The sequence below is a fragment of the Myiozetetes cayanensis genome, unplaced genomic scaffold, assembly GCF_022539395.1.
Source record: "Myiozetetes cayanensis isolate MyiCay16 unplaced genomic scaffold, myiCay2020 scf57, whole genome shotgun sequence".
Classification (NCBI taxonomy): Eukaryota; Metazoa; Chordata; class Aves; order Passeriformes; family Tyrannidae; genus Myiozetetes; species Myiozetetes cayanensis.
In genome coordinates, this window is record NW_026087820.1 from 261096 (window position 1) to 281153 (window position 20058).

The window sequence follows — 20058 nt, forward strand, 5'->3', positions numbered from 1 at the left end:
GTGACACCTGCGTGTCAGGCGCTACCTTGGGGGGCCATGAGGGGCTGTGGGGGGACCTGCAGCGCTGCTGGGGGGCCAGGGGCCTCTGCTCCATGCCGTGGGCAGGAGGTGCCCGAGGGGGCTGTACTGTGAGGGGGGTCAGGGGCCTCGGCAGGGCAGGCCTGGGGCCGGTGTCTCTTTGGCAGGTGCCCCCGAGGGCCCAGGGAGCGTGAGAGTCTGACCGTGCAGCCGCTGCCCCTGGCCCCACAGTGCAGGGATCTGGCTGTGCCCAGCCTCCATCACCGCTGCCACCGTCACACGGGCATCGGCATCTCGTTGTACTCGTCCACACCTTCCCGCTCGTCCAGGATGGGCTCGGCCTCGGCCGCGTCCAGCTGTGGGACACACCAGCTGAGGGGCAGCGAGGGCCCCCTCGGCCCTGCCCACCCCAGGGGTCCAGCCCCCACTGCCCCCCAGGGACAAGGGATGCGGCCACTTACACATTTCATCTCCCGGTCGGTGAAGATGCGGCTGAGCAGGCACATGCGGAGTGGCACGGTGAGGATGAGAATGAAGGGGAAGGCCAGGGAGGCCACGGTGGACATGACGGCCCAGAGCACGGCCAGGCAGCCCAGCTGCAGCCCGGTGAAGAGGTGCATGCGCAGCGTGCGCACCTGGCAGGGCACACGTCAGCGTGGGGGCCGGGCCCCTCGTCCCCCTCCTGCCGTGGGCACAGCCTGGCCCAGGGGTACCCACAGCCCCAAACATGGCCTCCGGCCCTGTTGGGGTCTGGCTGTCCCCAAGGAACTGCCCTGGCCCCCTCTGCCCCCCTAAGCAAGGCTCTGCTGGAGCCTGCCCTGCGGGTACCCCAGTGCCCCCCGCCCAAGGGTGCCCCAGGCTGGCTGCTGCCCCAGCTGTGGGTCCTGCCCCCAGTGACTCTCCCCAGGGCCCCTCCCCACCTTTTTGACATAGGTGACGTCAGGGTGGTGCTTGGGGGGCATCAGTAGCAGCTGCAGGCGCTCGTAGAACTGGATGCCATTGAGGGAGGTGACGCCCATGTAGAGGAAGATGCCAAAGAGCACGGCCAGCGGGATCTGCCGCAGCAGGTCCCCGATGACGATGGACAGCCCTGGGCCAGAGCAGGGTCAGCCTGGGCAGGGGGCTCAGCATAGCCCCTCAGCCCTGCTCCACCCTCCCCGCTCACCCCCATCACGTGGAGAGGGTCCCACGCTCCTGTGCCCACAGGGAACAGTATGGCCACGACAATTTGGCCAGGACTCAGGGTGCCCCAGCTCCACTCCCCACGCTGCCCCTGCACAGCCACAGCCCCCTCCCCCTGCTGCCCTCACACCACCGCAGCGTCCTGGCTTCCCCCAGGGCCAGACCTACCGACGAGCACGGCCACCAGCAGCCCAGTGACCCGCTGCTCCTTCACCTCCTGGATCTTGGGCTTGTCTCCAGGCGCCACAGCCTTGCTCATGACGGTGAGGGCGTTGGCATGGGTGACTGAGCGCACGGTGGCTGCGGCGAGCCAGGGCAGCCCGAAGAGTGCAAAGAAGCCGCCCATGGCCACGATGAGCAGAAGGTCGAGGTGGAACCCGGAACCTTTCTGCAGCATCCGCTCCTTCTTGCTGATGATCAGCCTGGGCACAAGGGCAGACAGTTGGCACAACTTCCCCTGGCCACACCGACGCCCCCACCCAGCCCCACTGCGCTCACGTGGTGATCTGGGTTTCCATGAAGATGAGGATGAAGACGAGGACGGCAGGGAGGCCACTGGCCACCATCATCCACACAGGGAAGTCGCTCTGCTCGCCCAGAGGGTTGATCACCCAGCCCCGCTTGTCTGGGGCTGTGACTGAGAACCCGCTAGGCACGCTCAGCTTCTGCAGGGGGAGAGATGCTGGGTGGAGGTGCTGGCTGTGCCCCCCAGGGTAAGGGGGGGCAGAGATTCACCACCTACAGTAGCTGGACTTGAAGAGAGACGGAAGGCAAGACACTGGGAGCCGGAGGCAGCTGAGTGGGCACAGCCATAGCGGGGACAGATGGAGCCACTGACCCACACCCAGGACAGAGGAAAAGGGCACAGGGAGCCTGCAGGAGGAAGGGGGGGTCCTGCCCAAGGGGTGGGTGGGTGCTGACCTGTGTGTAGGTGTCCTGGATGCTGTAGTCCACCAGCACCATCACCAGGATGGCGATTGGCACACCAAAGTCCCCGATGAGCCTCCGGATCTGGAGGAACGGCTTGGCCTCAGCCTCCTACCTGGCTCCCCCCAGTTCACCCCAGTCCCCCTGGGCTCACCGCAGCCCCCCAGCCCCCTGGTTCAGCCCAGCTTTCCCCAGCTCAGCCCAGCCCCACGGCCACCCCGCCAGCCCCACACACCCGTCCGGGGAAAAAGCGGCTGTTCTTGAACTTGCGCAGGAAGAAGGCGATGAAGAAGGTGCCGGCCATGAGCACAAGTGAGAGCAGCGCCGTGTTGGGCTGCCCTGTGACCTTGGCAATGCCACGGGCGGCCGTGCCGGTGGCCGGGGCGCTGCCATTGGCCGTGGCCATGCTGCCATTGCCCCAGGCCTCAGCTGAGCCGTTGGCAGGCAGGCAGCCATGCAGTGGGTGCTCCTGGAAGATCTGCAGTAGTGGGACAGGACGGGACACTCAGCACCACATCCTGCCCAGTCTCCCTGCAGTCCCCGGCCCCACCAGCTCACCTTGGCCAGCTTGGAGAAGGTCTCATAAATGAAGATGAGGGAGATGAGGAAGGCAAAGATCTCCTGGGTGAAGCGGGAGACGAAGCGCACCAGGAAGCTGCCCTCGAAGGCCACCATGACCAGCACAATGAGGATGAGCCAGAAGCCAATCCAGACGCGCCCCACCAGGTACTCCAGCTCGTTGGACGTGCAGAACTGCCCAGCCGTAGGGACAGACAGGTGGATAGATGAGTGTCAGGATGACTACAGGGCTGGGTAGAGCCCTGGCAATGAGACCAGGGATGATGTGCCCCCTGGGCCCCTGAGCAACCCCCAGCCCCTCACCGTGAAAAAAGCCTCCTCGAAGACGAGCAGCGGCCCGGAGAAGCCAATGACAAGCAGGGGCTGAGCGCCCAGCAGGCAAAAAAGGACGCCCTGCAGCGACGTGGAGATGATCAGCTCCGACACTCCGATCAGGTCCTGCGTCTTCTCCCCTGCGGCAGGACAGGCTCAGGCACACCAGTAGGACCGGCCCTTCGGTCCCAGCAATGCGGCCCCACCCCAGGGCCCCGACCCGCTCTATCCTGCAGCACACACTGGGCAGCACCCAGCAGCCCTGCAGCTCCCCGTGACCCCACCACCCCTCACAGCCCTTCACAGCCCCCCACACCCCTCTACACTCACCCAGCAGCCCCCCAAAGGTGATGGCTGGTGACAGCGCGGCAAAGTAGATGAAGATGACGGCGGCGATGCACTGGGGGTCCAGCGCGTCACGGAAGTCGCTCAGGTACTGAGGGTACCTCCGCCGCACGTCCCGGATCAGCCCCCCGAAGGGCCGCCCTGTGCGCCTCAGGGGGTCATCGTCCTCTTCAGCCTCGTCCTCCACCACCTTCAGCTTCAGCAGTGCTGGGGGCAGACACACACAGACAGATGGTGAGACCCCAATAGCTGAGAGCCCCCCACCCAAACCCTGCCCCAGCTCCAGCCCTGCCCCCGATACCTTTCTCCTCGGGGGACTTGGGCTCCAGCAGCAACTTCCGTTCCTGCTCCATCCTCTTCTTCAGCATCTCGCGCTGGAAGTGGGCGACGCTGCGCAGCAGCTCCTCGCCCTGCACCTCGCTCGGCGGCAGCACCACGCTGCAGTCCAGGAACTCATTGATGGCGTTCAGCAGGTCGTGCCGGTCGTCAGCCAGGTACGCAGCCTCGTGGAATTGCTGGGGTGCAACGGCAGGGTCAGTGCCCACCCCACAGCACTGTAGTGCCCTGAGGCCACAGCACAGCACAGCCCCAAGCCCATGGCCCCAGCACAGCCCCGAGCGCCCAACCCTGGCACAGCCTTGAACTCCCATCCTAGCACAGCCACAAGATGCCCACCCAGCACAGTCTCAAGTCCCTGGCCCCAGCACGGCCCTGAGACCCCAGCCCCAACAGGACACCCAGCCCCAATCCTGGCACAGCTCTGAGGCTCTGGTCCCAGCACAACCTGAGCCTCCCACCTGATCTCATTCCAACCCTGAGCCACCCCCCAACACATCCCTGAGCCCCCTGCCCCGGCAGGACCTCGATGCCCCACGGACCTTGTCAGACATGAGTGTGGAGATGGAGCGCCCTATCTCGTGATAGTCCATGTGGGTGCTGCTGGGGCCCAGCAGCACGAAGAGGAACCGCACAGGCACAGGCACCTCCAGCACCGCGTCCAGCTCCACAGCCTCCTGCAGCCGCACAAAGGCCATGGTTGGCTGGTCCAGGAACTCCACACAGCCTGGGGGGCACAGAGGTCAGTCAAGGGCCCAACACACTGTCCCCACCCCCCTGTCCTGCCCACCCCTCCGTACCCACAAGCACCACCGTGGCCTCGGCATTGTCCGGGATCTTCTCCAGCAGCTTCAGCTCATGCTTGGACTTGGAGCGAGTGATGCCGGCTGGGGGCGTGGGGGTGAGGACCTCCCTCTGCAGGGACAGAGCAGGGGGCTGAGGTCAGGCTCCTCCAAGGGCACGGGCAGGGCTGGGGGGCCACGGCACCCACCTCCCGCTCCACGTCTACACGTGTGTCGTGCTCAGCAGCGTGGCCAGCGATGAGGGGCTCGGTGACAGCGAGCTCGGCACCCTCGGCCACATGGTTGGTGCTGTGGTGGTGCACGAGCAGGGAGCCCAGGCTGCCTGCCGAGATGTTCCGCGGGAAGGAGAACTCCTTCTCATCGCTTGGGTGGCTGTAGAACAGAGCCAGGTCTGTGCGCGGTGGCCTGACAGTATGGCCATCACCAGGATGCTGGGGACAGTACCAGTCCTGTGGCCTGGGGAGCAGAGCCCGGGGGAGGGAGGCTGCATTCATGCCCCCTGTGCCCACCTGTGCTTGAGCAGCAGCGCTCGCAGCACATTGGCACGGTCCTCAGTCCGGATCTGGTCTGTGATGACCATCTGCTCCACCACCTGGTGAGCCACCCCTGGCAGCGTCTTCTGGTCCAGATCCAGGAGCACAGCCCCTGGCAAGAGACAGGGGGTTGAGGTCAGTGGGGACAGGACCCCCCTCACCGTTGGCCCCACAGGGTGACCCCACCTCCCTACCGTGGGCCAGAGTCTTGCGGAGCTCCAGGAGGCTGCGGAAGGAGAGGGAGGCCACGTGTGGTTTGCCCCAGCGGTCGGTCTCCTCTTCCACATCCTCCTCAAACTTGATCCAGCGCGCCGTCTCCTTCCACTGCAGCTCCTGGTTCTTGTCCACCACCAGCTCGTTCAGCTCCACGAACACCTGCGGCACGGCCAGGTCAGCGCCAGGATCCCCAGGCCCCCCAGCCCTGCCTGCCCCCCATCCCAGGACCCCGCACCTCGTGGGGCTGCCTGTCCTGCTTGCGCTGCCGCGTGCTGGGCTCCTTGTGGTCCTTGCTGACATGGACCACCTGGGCCTTGGCGCTCTTCCGCACCAGGTGCCGGCGCACGCCCGGAACGTCCTCGAAGCGGTGACCTGGTAGGGAGGGGTCAGTGACGGCGTGGGGTGGGCGACCTGCAGGGCTCACAGTCCTGCACTCCAAGCCCTGACACGGGGGGCACAGCTCCAACATGGGGGGCACTGAGTCCTGACGTAGCGGACACAGGGGACCAGGGAGCTGTTACATCCTGCCTGGGACATCTCAGGGCAAAAGGACCATCTCAGTGCCAGGAGCAAGTGCTGTAGCACCAGGGGTCACCTGCACCAAGGCCTACATGTGCCCTCTGGCACACAGGCTCTGCCGTGGCCACACTCCCCTGGGAGCTTCGAGGAAAAGGTGTCACCTGTCACCCTGGGAGTCCCCAGGCTGTGAATCCCAGGAGCTGGCGAGCACCCTGGGTAGCGATCGCCACTGCCACCATTGTCACTGGCTCCAGCTGCCCCAGGCACAGCTCCTGGCAGTGCTCCACAGGCACCTGGCCCAGCCCTGGCACCCGGGATGGGTCCCCCGCTGCTGTGCCCAGCGCTGGGAGCGGGGTCAGCACCTATCCCCAACCCAGCTTGGCTGCAGCCATGGGGTGACCTGGCACTGCCAGCTCCCTTGTCCCAGACCCACTGTCCCAGAGCCCCTCGTCCTGGTACTGCCAGACCCCCCCATCTCCAGCCATGCCCCCCCCAGCACTGCCCAACCCACTATTCCGGCTCTGCTCACCCAGCCCGTGGTGGCCGCCAGTGCAGCCCCAGGCACGAGGAGCCCCCACTCACTCTTCATGTAGTCCAGGTCGGCTGAGGCCAACGTCTGCGCCTCGGACTCGTCTGTCGGCATCTTCTGGTACCGGTCCTGCTCGGCAGCCGTCATGCTGCCGATGCACCGCCGCTCGTGCAGGTTGTAGCTCCGGTGCCCCGGCTGTGACTTGGGCGTGGGGCGACCCGGGGACCCGGCCTCGGCGGCAACCCCCTCCCCTGAAGCCCCCTGCTCCACATCGGGGCTGCAAGTCAGGAGCCCAGTTCAGCACCGAGCCCCCCCTCTGCACCCCAACTCTGCTGTGAGGGACTGGAGGGGGCTGCTGCCCCCCGGCTCTGCCATGGGGTGACCAGGAGGCTGCTCATCCCCAGAGAGCCCCAGCATTGCCCAACCCCAGCTCACCTGCCTGCCCGGGCATCCTTGGGGGTCGTGGTCCCCCGGGGCTCCAGTGGGGAACCGGGCAGTGCCGTGGGGGCCACTGGCTCCTCTGCTCGAGGGTCGGTCACCTCATCCTCCTGCAGGAAGAACTGGGGGGGCAGGGGGTGAGCCAGCTGTTGGGGAGCCATGTCCTCCAGCTGTGGGCAACACTGGCTCTGGCTCCTCTAGTGCCCCGGCCACACCCAGACACCCTGAGCCAGGGTGGCACAGTGCTGCCCCTACCCCACTGCCCTCACCTGCACAGCCTCAGCCGGCCCTGGCTGCCGCAGCTCCTCCGCCGACCGCTCTGTCTCGGTGTCGCACACATCATCCTCATCCTCTTCCGGCCTCCTCAATGGTGGGGGTCTCTCCGGGGACGGAGGCACGCCGGGCCTTCTTTTTGCCCTTTTTTGGGACCCCTTTCTTGCGGCGGGCATCGGGGGGCAGGTGCGTGGAGAGCGGGTGGTGGATGTGGAGTGAAGACTGGCGGTGGTCTGGAGGAACGGGGAAGTTGGTGCCCTGTTCTCTGCACATTCCCCACTCCCTACTTGCCTCCTGCCCGTTCCCTGCTCTGTGCCCAGCCTCGGCCCCGCTCACATTCAAAGTCCTCCTCGCCGTAGCTCCGTCCGGCCTCCTCCGCGTTTCGGGGGTGCGTGTCACTCAGGATCTCCTCGAAGCGCTCCACGCCCAGCGCCTTGTTCAGGTCCTTCTCCTCCTCCTCCTCCCCAAAGACAGGTGAGCCAGCGCCCAGCGCCTCCTGCTCGGGCTGTGGGCCGTCACCGGGGCTGAGCAGGCACCCAGTGCCGCTGGCATCACTGCCACCACACTACCAGCCCCCAGCACAACCCAGTCACACAGCCCCCTGCATGATGGCACCCAGACAGGGGCTCTCTGGGGTCCCCAAAGGCACCCAGGGATCCCTAGGCAGCGTGCCCACTGCATCATTCACACCCTTAGACCCCACGCACCCCCAGCACACCCTGTACAGCCCCATTCCCACCCCGCACAGCCCACGCACCCCCAACCTCAGCACTGCACACCACTGTCGCCTCCACCCCACGTGTCTCAGCACCCCCAGCCATGCACCCCTGTGCACCCCCAGTGCCTGCTCTCCAGTCAGCTGGGACCCAGCATCCCCAGGGCTGTGCCCCCATGCACTCCCAGCACCATGGCACAGTACTGTACCCCTGGGTATCCTCAAGGCCAGACTACCTCCACATGCCCCAGCACCCCAGTGCCACAATCCCCAGTCCCAGGGCCATGCATCACCAGTGCCATGTCCACGTGCTGTGCCCTGGGTATCCCAAATTCCCTTCTCCTTATGAGCTGGAACCCAACACCCCCAGTGCTGTGCCCCCAACAACCTCAGCACCCTCAGTATCATGCCCTCATGCTGTGCCCCCCATACAGCCCCTGTGTGGTTCCCCCTGTGCACCCCCAGTGCCATGCCTGGTGCTGTGCCCGCCAGTACAACCTCAGCACCCCCGGTGCTGTGCCCTGGTGCTGTGCTCCTCCCACACGCCCCCAGTGCCGTGCCCGCCCTGTTCCCCAGCCCCTGCACCCGAGGGCCCCCCGCACTGTGCCCCCTCCCAGTGCTGCTGCTGCGCCACAGCCGGGGGTGCTGGGGGGCAAGGGATGGGTTTGGGGGGAGGGGCTCGGGGGCAGGGGGCGGGGCTGGGGGGGCAGGGCTGGAGGGGTAGAGGGATCCGGGGGCGATGCGGGAGGGAATTAGGGGCGGGGGATGTGCGGGAAGTGCAGGACTGAGGGGATGCAGGGGGTTGTGGGGATGCGGGGAGTGCGGGATTGGGGGCCAGGCAGGGGTGCAAAGCGGGGGGGGCGGGGGAAGGCATGCAGGGACTGCGGGGCTGGGGGGACGCCAGGGGGTGCGGGGTGCGCGTCCCCGGCCGGTCCTACCTGAGTCATGGCGGAGCCGCTCTCGCCGCAGCTCCCGCAGCGCTTTATCGGAGCCGCGGGACCGGCCGGGGATGGGGCGGGGGGCCGGGGAGGGAACCGGGGGCGGCGGCTCCGTCCCGGCCTCGCCAAATATTGACGGAGCCGCCCCGCGCCCGTCTCAAGGTGACGGCGAACGCAGAGGGCACCGGCGGCACCGCGACACCGGCGGCGGCCCTGGAGCGACCGACCCCATGGGATGCACCGGCCCCCGGGTTACACCAGCCCCGGATGCCCGGCCTCGGGATGCACCGGCCCCCACCAACTCCGAAGCCCCCGGGACGCCCCGACATCTCGGGACGCATCAGATACCCCCCGCCGATCCCAGGAGCAAGCGGCTCCCTTTGCTGAGCTCAGATCACCCCCCGGAAGGCAGCGACCCCCCGGTGGAGCCCCGACACCCCCACTGCTGCACGCCCCCCTCCTCCTCGGTAGATCCCCCCTCACCCTGGTAAGGCGGGAGCGTTGCTCCCCCCCCCATCCCCCGCCTCCGGAGGTTGCACTACTGTCCCCCCGCCACGGCCCCACAGTGACCCCGAGACGAGGTTTGTAACGGACCCGGGCTGGGGACATGGGAATGGGGCACTGGGATGGGGGCCACCAGGACAGGGGGGCGAGGGACACCCCCCGGCAGCAGAGGGGAATCTCCCACGCACCCGGGGTGACCCGAGCGAGGACCCACAGCACTTGCCCATCCAGGGCGATGCCCCGACATCCCCCTCGCCTGACCCTCAGCACAGATGCCACTTTGGGCACAGCCGTGGTGCCCCATCCGCATCCCCACTGCGTGGTGACCCCAGAGCCCCCTGAGGGAGGGGTGACTCAGAGGGGTGACCGGGGGGTGACCCAGGGGTGACCCAGGCCACCCCATCACACCCACCAGCCTGGCACACAGAAGCCACCATGTGACAGCAATGGTGGCGTCGGGACAAGTCCTGCACCTGTATCCCTCCCACCCTTCCCACCTTCCACCTTCCCCATGACCCCTTTGATCCCCCACAGCCTCTGAGCCCCTCTGGCCATGGCCCAGCACCCCTGGCCCAAGGGCTCCATCCTGCGCCCTGGCAGCACACGCTCCCTCCTGCAGCTTCGCCTTGGCACAGGCAGGACAGTGCCCCAGGTGGGCACAGCACGGGGGGCCCTGCCAGCCTCCTGAGGCCGTGGCTTACCGGGGAGCCCCGGAGGAACTCCATGAGGCCAGGGCTGGTCCCATCCCCGGTCACGTGCGTGCGACGGGGACTTGCCAACGACACCGGCAGCCGACGCGCAGGGGGGGTCAATCATTAACTCAGCCTGGGACCCATGGCCGGGGCAGCACTGACACCATGGGCACTGAGGGCACTGCCACAGCTGTGGCACCGATGGCACCGGCACTGCGCCAGCCCCAAGGGCACTCACTGCCCTGGCACAGCTGGCCTGGCTTACCCTAGGGGGTTGCTATGGGGCACAGCCCTGCCCTACGGCTGAGTTGCTCTGCCAGCACCCCACAGCCCTGCCCACACCTGAAAAACGTGGTGGTGCCACAGGGCACTTCCAGCACCCTACAGCCCAGTGATGCAGCTGTGCTGTGCCACCCATCACCCCTCCAGGCAGCATCAGGGGGTGTAGTCCCCCATCCCCCCAGCCGTGGGGCTGTGCCCACCACCCCAGTGGCACTTACGCTCTGGAAGGCTGTGGAGACGATGTGGTGGAGCTCGGAGGACACCTGGGAGTGGGTCATGGTGCCGGTGTGGCCCCCGGCACCGCCGGCTTAGCCCTTCTCCTTCTCGCGGGGGCTCAGGGGTCGCTGTCGGGGCAGCATAACCTGGGGGCACAGAGGGGGCTCAGGGGGTGCCCCCAGGGCAGTGCCGCAGGCAGGGGCCAGGGCTGCCCCTCCTCGGGCCATGCTGGCTCCAGGTTGGTTTGTCTTGGCCACTGGCTGGAATGGGAGAGACGTGGCCAAGACAAACGCCGGGAGGGGAGCGGAGCCGGGGCAGCGGGACCCCGGGCAAGCACCCAACCCCACGGGGTATGGGCAGGGTGCCAGACCCAGGGGGCCACAGCAGTGTCTGATCCCCCAAAGCCCTGCAGTTCCCCTGCCCAACTCAACTTTACCCCACACTTGCCCCTCGACAGCTCCCTGGGCCCTTGCGCTGACCCCTCCGGCACCGGCGTGCTGGGTTTATTGTTGCGGGAGGTGGCCCCACGTGATGGTGGGGACCGAGGAGGGTGGTGACAGATGACTGCGTCTCACATGGGTGGCATCACTGTCCTCGTCACTGTCACTGCTGGGGTGCCAGCACGGTGGCCACAGTGAGGCTCAAGGAGTCATGGCCTCAGCATTTTCCAAGGCCACGGCTTCTTAAGCCCTCATCAAGGCCCTGCATCCCACCTTTTCCCAAAATTCGGTGCTACCCTGCTCTGGCTGCTCCCTAATCCCCTGCTCCCGGGGCCAGAGCCAGCACATCCACATTCCAGTGAGCAGATTATCCGCCCTGCCACGCCGCTCTCCCCGGGCGCCCGCCAAGCCGCCGCCAGCATTCAAACCCTCCCCCAAATTCTGGATGGGACCCTCCCACGGGGAGACACAGTGCTGGGCCACCACCTCGGTGGGTGCCGGGGTGCTGGAGCAGGATGGCATCGTTGCTCCCAGTGCTAAGCAGCTTTTTGGGTTTAATCCTGTGAGCAGCTCAGGATTAGTTTGCGAACACACTGGGATTGTTCTCAGGGACATCATGCTCTCACTATAATGCCCAAAAAGGGGGTCCCAGCCCCTGACCCCCAGGTGCCACCACAGAGACCCAGCAGGACAGCGGCACAGTGGACACGCAGTGCCTGGGAGCCGGGGGCACACCCCCACTGGAAAGGGTGACGGCAGCCAGGGGGGCAGAGGGACACTTCTGCTTTCCGCAGGGGTGGCTGAGTCACAGACAGGCAGCGGCCCGGAACAGCTCAGGGCTCGTGCCACCCCTGTGGAGCCAGCCCTGATCAGAGCCCCGTGGCTGGCCCTGCTCCCAGGGCACTTCGACACACTGGGATGTGTGGGGGTACAGGTACGGTGGGGACACCCCAGGATGGTACCACTGTCACCACACGGCTGTGGTGGCACCACCTTGCCCTGCTGCGGGGCAGGAGGGTCGGGGTGTGCGCCCGTGGCCGTGGCGGGACCGTGACGGCGGCAGCGTTGGCATCGCCACCAGCCGCGCCCCATGCGTGGCCCCGCAGCACAATGGCCCCTTGTGCGAGGCCGGGCCGCCCCGATAAGCGGGGCAGGGCCGCGATCCCGGGTGGCTGCCAGCACTGGCCACGCCGGCAATGACCGGCCGCTGCCATGGGCGCCCAGCGCCGCTGCCACGGCCACTCCCGCGCCGCCGGAGTCACATTCCTGGGACCAGCCCCAGCCTGCCTGAGCCGCTGAGGCGATTAAAGGGCTCGGTCCCGGCCCCACGCTGCCGTGGGCTGCCTCACGGGACCCACGAGCTCTGGGACCCCTCCTGAGCCAGGACCCACTGCTGGCACCACCAGCACCACTGGCACTGAAGTGGCAGGATGAGCATGGCAGGACAATGATGCATGAGGAGGGCTGGGACTGGGAGCAGGGAAGCCCCAGGGCAGTCAGTGCCTCCCGGCCCACTCCACTGTGCCAGAGCCAGAGCAGTGGCTGCATCCCCCTGCCACCAGCAGCACTGTGACTCCTGTCACCATGTCTCCTGCCACCACCATGACACCAGCAGATCCCTGGCATGGGCTCAGTGCACACACACGTGCCACTCACACCAGCGGTGAGGCTGACGGTGTCCTCTGTGCCATGTTCCCCAGCCCCAGAGGTGACACCTGGCTGCCCCCATGGTGACAGGGAACACACCGTGTCCCTCACAGCCCCCCTGCTGGCAGGCCTCCAGGCACAGCGTCCCCGGTGGGAGGGATGGCTGGGGCAAGCCCGGCATGGTTCAGGCTGTGCCCAGCACCTGGGAGGACATGCCTAAGGAAGGGGGGAGCCAGGAGACCCCCAGTTCCCTGCACCCCAAAACAGAGTGGTTCAGTGGGTGCCCCAGCACTCTGCCCACCCCTAAGGGTGGCAGCCCCCTGCAGCCCCTTGCTCCCTGGCCCAGCTCACCTAGCTGCTCCAGGAGACACCTGGGAGATGCTGGCACCCCAAGCGCCCACCAGATCCCACCTGGCAGAGAGGGTTGTGGTCCTGCACTCCCTCATCACCGTGGGGGACACAGTGGGACGGAGCTGGGATGGACACCACCAGCTCCTGCCCGGCAGAGCTTCACACACTGAAACTTTGGAAACCAACCCTAACCCGAAAATATCTGCCCCCCCACTCCCCTGCACCTCTCAGCCCATAACCTCGAAACCACCGGATCTCCACCCACGTGGTCTCACTGCCACCACTACTGTCACCACCACGGACACCGACAGGCCAGGGCCCCCCCGCCACATCACTGCCACCTCGGAGAGGCCAGGACCCCCACGAGAGGCTCTTGCCATCGCCATCAGTGGTCCCCACCACCCCCCCCATCCCAATCCTGGGAACGGACAGGCACAGCTGTGCCCCACAATCCTGTGCACTGGCACTGAGGATGGGACCCCCATGGGGAGGTGGGGGATCTGGCCAGAGGGACAGCCACACCATCACCCGAGGCAGGACTGGGGGATACCCACCGGGGGAGGTGTCACCCCGGCTATGCCACCCCCCGGGTCCATCACGGGCTCGGCCACACTCACCCCATCGCCCACCGACCTGGTGAGCCCACGGCTCCAGCTGGTCCCGCGCCTCCCCGGGACCGGGTCCTGCCCCAGTGGGGACGACGTGGGACCCTCGGCGTGGCGAGCTTTTGGCCCGCGGGGCCCGGCGGGGTTTTGGCTCGCGGGGCCCGGGCGGAGCGTGGCCGGAGCAGCCGCGCTGTGCCGGGAGCTGCCGAGCGCTGCCGGGAGTTTTATACCGGCTCAAGAGGAAAACAAGCCGCGGGAGCAGCGGCGGGAGTGCGAGGCTTTGTTCCGCGGAGCGGCCCCGGATCCAAACAGCGGCCGTGCCAAGTCCCGACGGCTCCTCGGGCAGTCCCACCTCGCCGCAGCTCCCGTAGCGACCCCGCTCTTGCCCCGCGCGTCTCTGGGGACACAGGGAACATGACCCCCTCCATGAGCGCCGGGACCCACCTCGGGCGAGGGCTGTGCCCACCCTCTTGGCCTCGCGCCCTTGGAATGCCCCAGTGCGGCGCCCTCGGGCAGCCAGCCCGGCCCCTGCGGCCACCACGTCCCCTCTAATGACAGGCTATGACTGTGGGGGCTGCGATGGGGACACCGCGGGGACACGGCTCCCACGGTCCCCTCCCTTCCGCCGGCTGGGATGGCATCCGCGGGCAGGGGGGCACCTGAGTCACCCTCAGCCCTTCCCAGGGAACGAGGGGTGGCAGGAGGGTTCCCCAACCCGTCCTTTGGACGCTCCTCTCACCTTCTGTCTCCTGCAGCGTCGCTGCCCGCCCAGGACAGGTGACAAACCAGGTACAGCCCTACCTGGGCACGAGGCCAGCCCCGCTCCCGGCCCCCGAGCCCCCGGGAGCGCGGGCGGAAGGGCTGCTGGCGGGGAGGCGCAGGCGCCGGTGCCAGCGGATCGTTAGGACGATCAAATCCCGGGATTTTTGGCAGCCGCTTGAAGCGGTGCAGCGACCCCGAAGGGCTCGACAGCGGGGTCCCCACCGGAGGCCCCCCCGTGGGGGGACAGGAGGGGCACGGAGCCCTCCCTGCAGCATCGGGAAGTGCCAACATAATTCCACCACAGAGCGATTCCAACTCCTAACACCGGATCGGAGGCCACGGGGGTCTCTCCAGCCGCGGAAAGGGAGGCAGCCACAGGCAACGCGTCCCCCAAAGCCTGCTTCCCGCCCCTAGACCTGCTCCCCCGCTCCCTCGGGACGCGCTCCGGCTCCGTGGGAGCCCACGCTCCGTGGGAGAGTCCCGGGCTGGAGCCGTGCCCGGCGTTGCTCAACTCCGGCTGGTTTCGCAAGGGGCAGAGCCACCCAGCACCCGGCACATGGCGGCTCCCGGCGGGCGCCGTGCGGCCACCGATACCCTGACCCCCCGGACCCCTCACACCCTCCGGGGGAAGCAAGACGGTGGCAGCTGCCTGGATGATCCCAGTGTCTTTCCTGATACTGGGGACCCCTCGGACCCCTCTGCTCGGGGAGAGCCACTTGTGGGGGAGGGGGGCTCCGGACAGGTGACCTCGGTCCCCCCCCAGCCCCCCGACCCCTCAGTCCCTCTGCCTGGGGGGAGTGGGATGGCAGAAGCTGGCTGGGTGACGCCGGTCCCCTCCCTGGTCCCGTGGATCCCTCGGACCCTCCACTCCGAGGGAGCCGGTGGGTGCGGGACAGCACTGTCGGTGGCGTCAGCCCAGTGACAGGGACACACCCCCAGTCCCTTCCCCGGCCCATGGACCCCTCGGACCCTTGTGCTCCGGGGGAGCCCGTCGTTTCCGGATGGCTCCAGCCCGGTGACAAGGACACACACCCCGGGTCCCCTCCCCGGCCCCGCGTCTCTCACCTGCCGAGAGCTGCCGGGCTCAGGCACCGGAGGGGAAGCGCATGGAGCAGCCTCGCTGCAAGAGAGAGGGTGATGAGGGATGAAGGGTCCCGGCTCTCTCACTCCCGTGGGTCCCGGGCCCACTGTCACCCCGAGAACAGGGTCTGGGATCACCTGAGACCACCCCGCACGTGGCTCCGGTGGTGGCGGGGAGGGAACGAGGTTCGATGACCTGGGTGGCATCGTCACTGGTTAGGAGGATGGGGGTCCTTGGGGGTGCTGGGGGGTCCTGATGGGGGTCGGGGACTCTTGGAATATCCGGGAGGGGGCCGGGGGGTCCCGGGGGGGTCCTAGGGTGTCCGGGAGAGGTCCGGGGAGGTGGGGACCGGGGACTGCCGGTGCTGCTCCCCCCCGGCCGAAGGAGCTGGGGTACACGGAGCGTGTCCTGGGGGATCCGGAGCCACGGGACACGGCACAGCTCCCCCGACACCCCCCACCGCGGCCGGGGATCTGCGAGGGGGCAGCGGGGGAAGCGGAGAGGCGGCCACGCCGGGACTCGGGGCTGCCATAGCGGGGGAGCCCAGGACGGGCACGGAGATCGGGACCGGGACTGCCGCGAGCGGGCGGGGCGGGATGGGAAGGGCCGGAAGGGGAACGGAAGGAGAGGAACGGAGGGAAAGCCGCGGGCGGGACACAACGGTGGGGAACGGAGACAGCACCGGCGGGGACGGTGGCACCGGGCGGGCGGGGCGCTGGGACAGGACAGGGACGTGGACCGAGATCAGGATCGGGATGGGACCGGCCGTGCCACGCCCCTCCATCCCCGCCGCCTCCCTCGCCGTGCCGGTCCCGGTGCCGCTCCCGGTGCCGGTCCCGGTGCCGCCGCTTACCGAACAGTCCGGCCGCGCCGGGCAGGTCTGCGCGTCCCCGCGGGGCGGAGGAGCGGGAGCGCGCCGGGGCGGGGCGGGGAGGCACTGGGCGTGTGTGCACCGCTCCCGGCTCCGTCCCCGGCGGGCGCGGACACCGTGCCCGCAGGGGATTCCCGCAAGGACTGCGCCCGGAGCCGGTGCCGCGGGAAGGGCGGGCGGAGGGAGCGGCGGGATCAGACGGGCGGCGCCGGGACTCGAACCCGAACCCCGGGCGGGGCGGGCGGGGCGGGCGGGGCGGCGCGGGGCGGGCGGGCGGGCGGGGCGGCGCGGGGCTGCCGGGAGGGGCGGGCGGGGCGGCGCGAGGGCCGGCGGGAGGGAGGGCGGCGGGGCCGGGCCGGGGCCGGGGCCGGGCGGGGCTGGGGACATCGCGGCCATGCAGAAATACGAGAAGCTGGAGAAGATCGGGGAAGGTGCGGCCGGGCCGGGGTCGTGCGGGGCGGCCTGAGGGCCGCGGGGCCGGTGTCGCTAGCGGGGGCCCCGCCGTGACCCCCTCCCCGCGCCCCGCAGGCACCTACGGGACCGTGTTTAAGGCCAAGAACCGGGAGACGCACGAGATCGTGGCGCTGAAGCGGGTGCGGCTGGACGACGACGATGAGGTGACGGGGGTGGTGGGGCTGGGACCCCCCTGGACCGCTGCGACCCCCGCCCCTCAACCCGGCGTGTCCCGCAGGGAGTGCCCAGCTCGGCGCTGCGGGAGATCTGCCTGCTCAAGGAGCTCAAACACAAGAACATCGTCAGGTACCGGGGCGTCTGCGGACAGGGGGCTGTGGGGTCACGGCACGCGGGCTGTGGGGTCACGGCACGGGGGCTGTGGGATCACGGCACGGGGGCTGTGGGGTCACGGCACGGGGGCTGTGGGATCACGGCACGGGGGCTATGGGATCACGGCACGGGGGCTATGGGGTCACGGCACGGGGGCTATGGGGTCACGGCACGGGGGCTGTGGGGTCACGGCACGGGGGCTGTGGGGTCACAGGGGCTGTGGGATCACGGCACGGGGGCTGCTCTCCCGGGCTGACCCAGGCCGGAGTGGGGGGGAGCTGTGGGGCGAGGTGGGAGGGGGCTGCCTCCCCCGGCTGCCTTGGGCAGGGCAGTGGGAGGCTCAGGGACTGCCATGCGAGATGCCCCGGGCTGGGCTGGGCACTGGAGGGCTCAGGGACCACCCCCATGCAGGCTCCACGATGTCCTGCACAGCGACAAGAAGCTGACCCTGGTCTTTGAGTTCTGTGACCAGGTGAGTGAGCACCAGGGGCACGGGGGGATCCTGAGGATCCCGAGGGGGTCCCCGGGGGTCACCGCTCCCGGCCGCCCCCAATGCGGCCTCCCCTCGCTCCCCCCCCAGGACCTGAAGAAATATTTTGACAGCTGCAATGGGGACCTGGACCCTGAGATCGTCAAGGTGGGTCTGGGGGTCCCACGGAGTCCCCAGTGTCCCAGCCTGGCCCCACAGGGGTCCACAGTGTGGGGGGCTGACAAACCCCCTTTGTCCCCCGCAGTCATTCATGTACCAGCTGCTGAAGGGCCTTGCCTTCTGCCACAGCCGCAATGTCCTGCACCGGGACCTGAAACCCCAGAACCTGCTCATCAACAGGGTGGGGCGTGGAGGTCCTCTGTCTGGGGGTCACACCTGGGAGCTGTCTGTCTGTCTGTCTGGGGGTCACACGTGGGAGCTGGGGCTGTCTGTCTGTCTGGGGGGTCACACCTAGGAGCTGGGGACTGTCTGTCTGTCTGTCTGTGTGGGCGGGGGGTCACACCTGAGAGCTGGGGCTGTCTGTCTGTCTGTCTGGGGGTCACACCTGGGGGCTGTCTGTCTGTCTCTCTGGGGGAGTCACACCTGGAGCCTGTCTGACCGTGGGTGCAGCTCCACCTCTCCTGTGTTCCCAGTGATGGGAAAGGGTGATGTGGCCAAAGCAGTGGCCACTGCCTGCCCTGGGGTGTGGGGGGCACCAGAACAACACCCCTTTGGGGTATAGGTGGCACAGGTGGGGCCCCCCACACTGACCCCCCTGCTCCCCCAGAATGGGGAGCTCAAGCTGGCGGATTTTGGGCTGGCCCGGGCCTTTGGCATCCCTGTGCGCTGCTACTCAGCTGAGGTGAGGGGGGCTCGGGGGGCTCGGGGTGCTGCTGCCCCGTGCTCTTGGTGTCTCTGTCCCTGTCTGAGGGTCCTGTCCCTCCCAGGTGGTCACTCTGTGGTACCGGCCCCCCGATGTCCTTTTCGGTGCCAAGCTCTACTCCACCTCCATCGACATGTGGTCAGCCGGGTGCATCTTTGCAGGTGTGTTGGGGGGCCCTGGGGGATCTGGGGGGCTGCAGGAGCCCTGGGACCCACCCTTTGTCTCCCCAGAACTGGCCAACGCGGGGCGGCCCCTCTTCCCGGGGAACGACGTGGACGACCAGCTGAAGAGGATCTTCCGATATCCTTGGGAATGGGGGAAACGGGATGCTCTGGGAATGGGGAGCCTTGGAATGGACCTCCTCTGGGAATCCCCCTTGGAAATGGGGACCCCAGTTGGGAATAGGGAACCTCCTGGGAATGGGGAGCCTTGTGGGAATGGGGACCCCTGGGCATGGGGACCTGTCTTGGATGGGCAGGGGGTTGTGGGGGTCAGGTGCTGGGTGCCCCCATGGTGGCCCTTGACCATCACCACGCTGCTGGGGACCCCCACGGAGGAGCAGTGGCCGGCCATGGCCAAGCTGCCAGACTATAAGGTGAGGAGGGGACTGAGGGGAGCTGGAGGGAGTACTGGGTGGGCTGTGGGTCACCTGTGTGTCCCCAGCCCTACCCCATGTACCCGGCCACCACCTCTCTGGTCAACGTGGTGCCCAAGCTGAACGCGACCGGCCGGGACCTGCTGCAGGTGAGACCCCATCTGTGTCCCCCTCCAACCTCTGTCCCCCTACCTGTCCCCCTGCCCATGCCAGAGGGGCTCCGGCTCCCCGGGGGTGGCTGCCCTCTCCCCTCACAGCCCCCCACCCATCTGAGGGGGACAGTGGAGTTGGGAGGCTGTGGGATGGGGGGTTGTCCGTGCTCTCCTCCTTCAGCTCCACCATGTCCCCCAGAACCTGCTCAAGTGCAACCCAGTGCAGCGGATCTCGGCGGAGGAGGCCCTGCAGCACCCCTACTTCACTGACTTCTGCCCACCCTAGGGCCCCCCAACCCTCCCTGGCTCCCTCCCACTTCAAGGGTGGGCAGTCCCCAGCCTGTGCCAGCCCCCCTAAACTGCAGCCCCCCCAGTATTTATTAGGTTCTGCCCCAGCTGCAGGGGGCTGGCACGGGGCCCCTGGACCCCCTAGCCCTGGGAGGGCTGAGGGCGCTCAGATTCCCCCTGGGGGCACAGGACACCCCTGGGGGCAGGGGACCCCTCCAGGACATGAGACCCTCCTGAGGACATGGGGCCACAATGCTGGTGGAGGGCCAGGACCCTCTGGGACCAGGCATGGGGACCCTGCGGGTGGTGGAACCCCCACGCCTCTTGTGTCTGCTTCCCCCCCAGCCCCTTCCCTGCCTGGGGGGAAATCTGGGTACAGCCCCTCTGCGGGGGGTCGGGAGAGGACCCCGTTTCTTTTCTAGGGCACTGCCATATGTGGGTGATGTGTGTTTGGAACCCCATAAAGAGCTTCCCCCCCGCCCAGTGCCGCCTTCTCCTTCCTGGGGTGTCAAGGGAGCCCCCTCTGCCACATAATGGACACCCTCCTCAACACCCCCTGCCCCTCAGCCCGCCCCTGTGACCTCCCCAGTGCTGCTCTGGTTCCTGGAGCAGCCGTGTCCCTCTGCCCCCCAGCAGCCCAGAGCCGGGGCCTGGGGCACCTCTTTATTTGGGGAGGCTGCGGGAGGGGGGGGTCGCATGTCCAGCGCGGGGGGGGCACAGGCAGCGCATGCAGGGTCACGGGAGCGGGGCTGGGGAGCCCTCGCCCCCAGCCCC

At 68.1% G+C, this 20058-nt stretch overlaps 2 protein-coding genes across 2 annotated transcripts; one reads left to right on the forward strand and one right to left on the reverse strand.

Annotated features, from left to right (window-relative positions):
* Window positions 1-145: 145 nt before the first annotated feature.
* SLC4A2 (solute carrier family 4 member 2) lies at window positions 146-16342 on the reverse strand. Its single transcript, XM_050334634.1, is given in 25 exon segments — window positions 146-374; window positions 480-653; window positions 939-1108; window positions 1369-1622; window positions 1699-1865; window positions 2122-2211; window positions 2363-2605; window positions 2686-2880; window positions 3010-3158; window positions 3349-3570; window positions 3665-3878; window positions 4242-4426; window positions 4500-4614; window positions 4691-4874; window positions 5012-5147; window positions 5230-5410; window positions 5487-5623; window positions 6353-6576; window positions 6735-6859; window positions 7007-7093; window positions 7095-7243; window positions 7347-7515; window positions 10360-10503; window positions 15228-15282; window positions 16097-16342. Coding segments are annotated over 23 exon segments (3711 nt in total). The 5' UTR covers window positions 10420-10503; window positions 15228-15282; window positions 16097-16342; the 3' UTR covers window positions 146-293.
* Window positions 16343-16436: 94 nt separating this feature from the next.
* Window positions 16437-19767, forward strand: CDK5 (cyclin dependent kinase 5). The gene is made up of 12 exons (XM_050334700.1): window positions 16437-16545; window positions 16643-16731; window positions 16806-16873; window positions 17309-17369; window positions 17478-17534; window positions 17632-17727; window positions 18154-18228; window positions 18314-18410; window positions 18480-18549; window positions 18784-18844; window positions 18913-18993; window positions 19196-19767. Exons 1-12 carry the CDS (start codon window positions 16509-16511, stop codon window positions 19280-19282), a joined length of 879 nt encoding a protein of 292 aa, XP_050190657.1. The 5' UTR covers window positions 16437-16508; the 3' UTR covers window positions 19283-19767.
* Window positions 19768-20058: the final 291 nt, after the last annotated feature.